Raw genomic sequence first — 1696 nt, 5'->3', positions numbered from 1 at the left:
CCAGCTTACTCCCCAAGTAAAGCGTGGGTAAGGACGTTTTACTTCAAAAACAGAATAATTAAGTAGGCACGGTATTGTAAGTTACAGATACGGATAACAATGCATAGTAATTATTGTATAAATTCGATAACAAACGTGGAACAATAAAATAAAACATGCGCCTCTATTATTACTTATGAAATCTATTTGAACACCATAATTACTTAAGGTAAATACAAAATACACTACATCACTATACCTATGCTTTAAATTTAGAATTATACGATAAATTTACTTTTGATTCATATCAAAAAATGTACAACATAAAAAAAGCCAACCGCTATTTAATCAAACATTATAAATAATAACCGTACGCTTATTACCTTATGAACTGAAAGTTACGAAAATTTAATTAAAAGATTTTCTTAGTTTATTTTTAAACTTCACAAATTTAAACACATTGTTACTTTTCAATCCAGTCGTTGTTCGATTGCTGTTTATCAGTATTATAGGATCTAATTTATCTTTTTCGTTCAAATTTAACTGCTCAGACTCGGTAACGAAATAAATGAGAGGTATTTTAATAGACATATTCTCAGGATCGTCATTAGGAAACACGATGTAAACAATAACGGGCAAAGCTTCATGCTCTCTTCCAATTTTAAACTTCTTTGGAGCTTTTGCTACAATAATTGTATAATCTTGAACTTGCTGCTCGACTATGGGAATATTAATAAAATTTATGTTAAGCCCCGATTCAGAATCATTAAATTCATCTCCTGGAGGAAATAGGATTTTGGTAACTCGATTCGTGCAACTCGTTTCCGTATCTACGGTTTTCGGGAAGATTGCTTCAGATATTAGTCTATTATTCACTGTGGCTTTTAGGTCTTGTCGATTTTTAGTTAAGCTTGTATCGATCGATTTAGCCTTTATTTCTTCTTTCGGATAAACGGGATTAATTTTCAAAACCAACCCATTATTAATCGGCGTTGCGGTTACAAACAAAATTGGAATTAGTACAACTATGAACTGTAAAAAAAGTTAATTTAAAGTTAAAAAAACATTAAAATGTGTAAATATTTTTATGAATAAGGAAGACATACATCTTTTAAAAATGGTAAAGATACAATTGAAGACATATTTCCTTACTCAATGCCTACCGCAAAATAACAAATCCGACACCAGTTTGCCGATCATTGTTTGTTTTGTATTAAAAGACAAACAGCTAAGGATGTTTAAAAGTTGAAGTTGGATGATAAACATTATTGCGCATTTGATATTTTTAACTGTCGCACTCTTTGTTATTTGTGAACTTTCTTTTAGGCTGTAAAGGTTTAATTTTGTAGTCGTAAGTCGGAACATATATATTATCTAAGCTAGCATAAATTATATTGTTTTTTCGATAAAGCGTAATATAATTAAGACACATATTTTGGTATTTTAAGCAAATTTTAACTTTTACTACGGACTATTTAAACAGCGCGCTTGAATTGATGAAACTTACGTAACGTTTATGAAGTAGCTAACGTGTATATGTACATATTCATGAATATTTTTTCCATCTAATATATAAAATTCTCATATCGCGGTGTTTGTAGTTAAACTCCTCCAAAACGGCTTGACCGATTCTCATGGAATTTTGTGTGCATATTGGGTAGGTCTGAGAATCAAACAACATCTATTTTTCATACCCTTAAGTTATACGGGGGGGGTA

General features: G+C 30.7%; 1 protein-coding gene across 1 annotated transcript; it reads right to left on the bottom strand.

The window, feature by feature from the left end:
• Window positions 1-408: 408 nt before the first annotated feature.
• LOC123668567 lies at window positions 409-1121 on the bottom strand (the record flags this gene model as incomplete). The annotated part of the gene is made up of 2 exons (XM_045602299.1): window positions 1086-1121; window positions 409-1011 (listed from the first exon to the last, which is right to left on the bottom strand). Coding segments are annotated over exons 1-2 (639 nt in total), but the record flags the coding sequence as incomplete, so codon positions are not given.
• Window positions 1122-1696: the final 575 nt, after the last annotated feature.

This window comes from Melitaea cinxia, chromosome Z (genome assembly GCF_905220565.1).
Source record: "Melitaea cinxia chromosome Z, ilMelCinx1.1, whole genome shotgun sequence".
NCBI classification, from domain to species: Eukaryota; Metazoa; Arthropoda; class Insecta; order Lepidoptera; family Nymphalidae; genus Melitaea; species Melitaea cinxia.
This window is presented reverse-complemented; position numbering and strand designations above follow the sequence as displayed.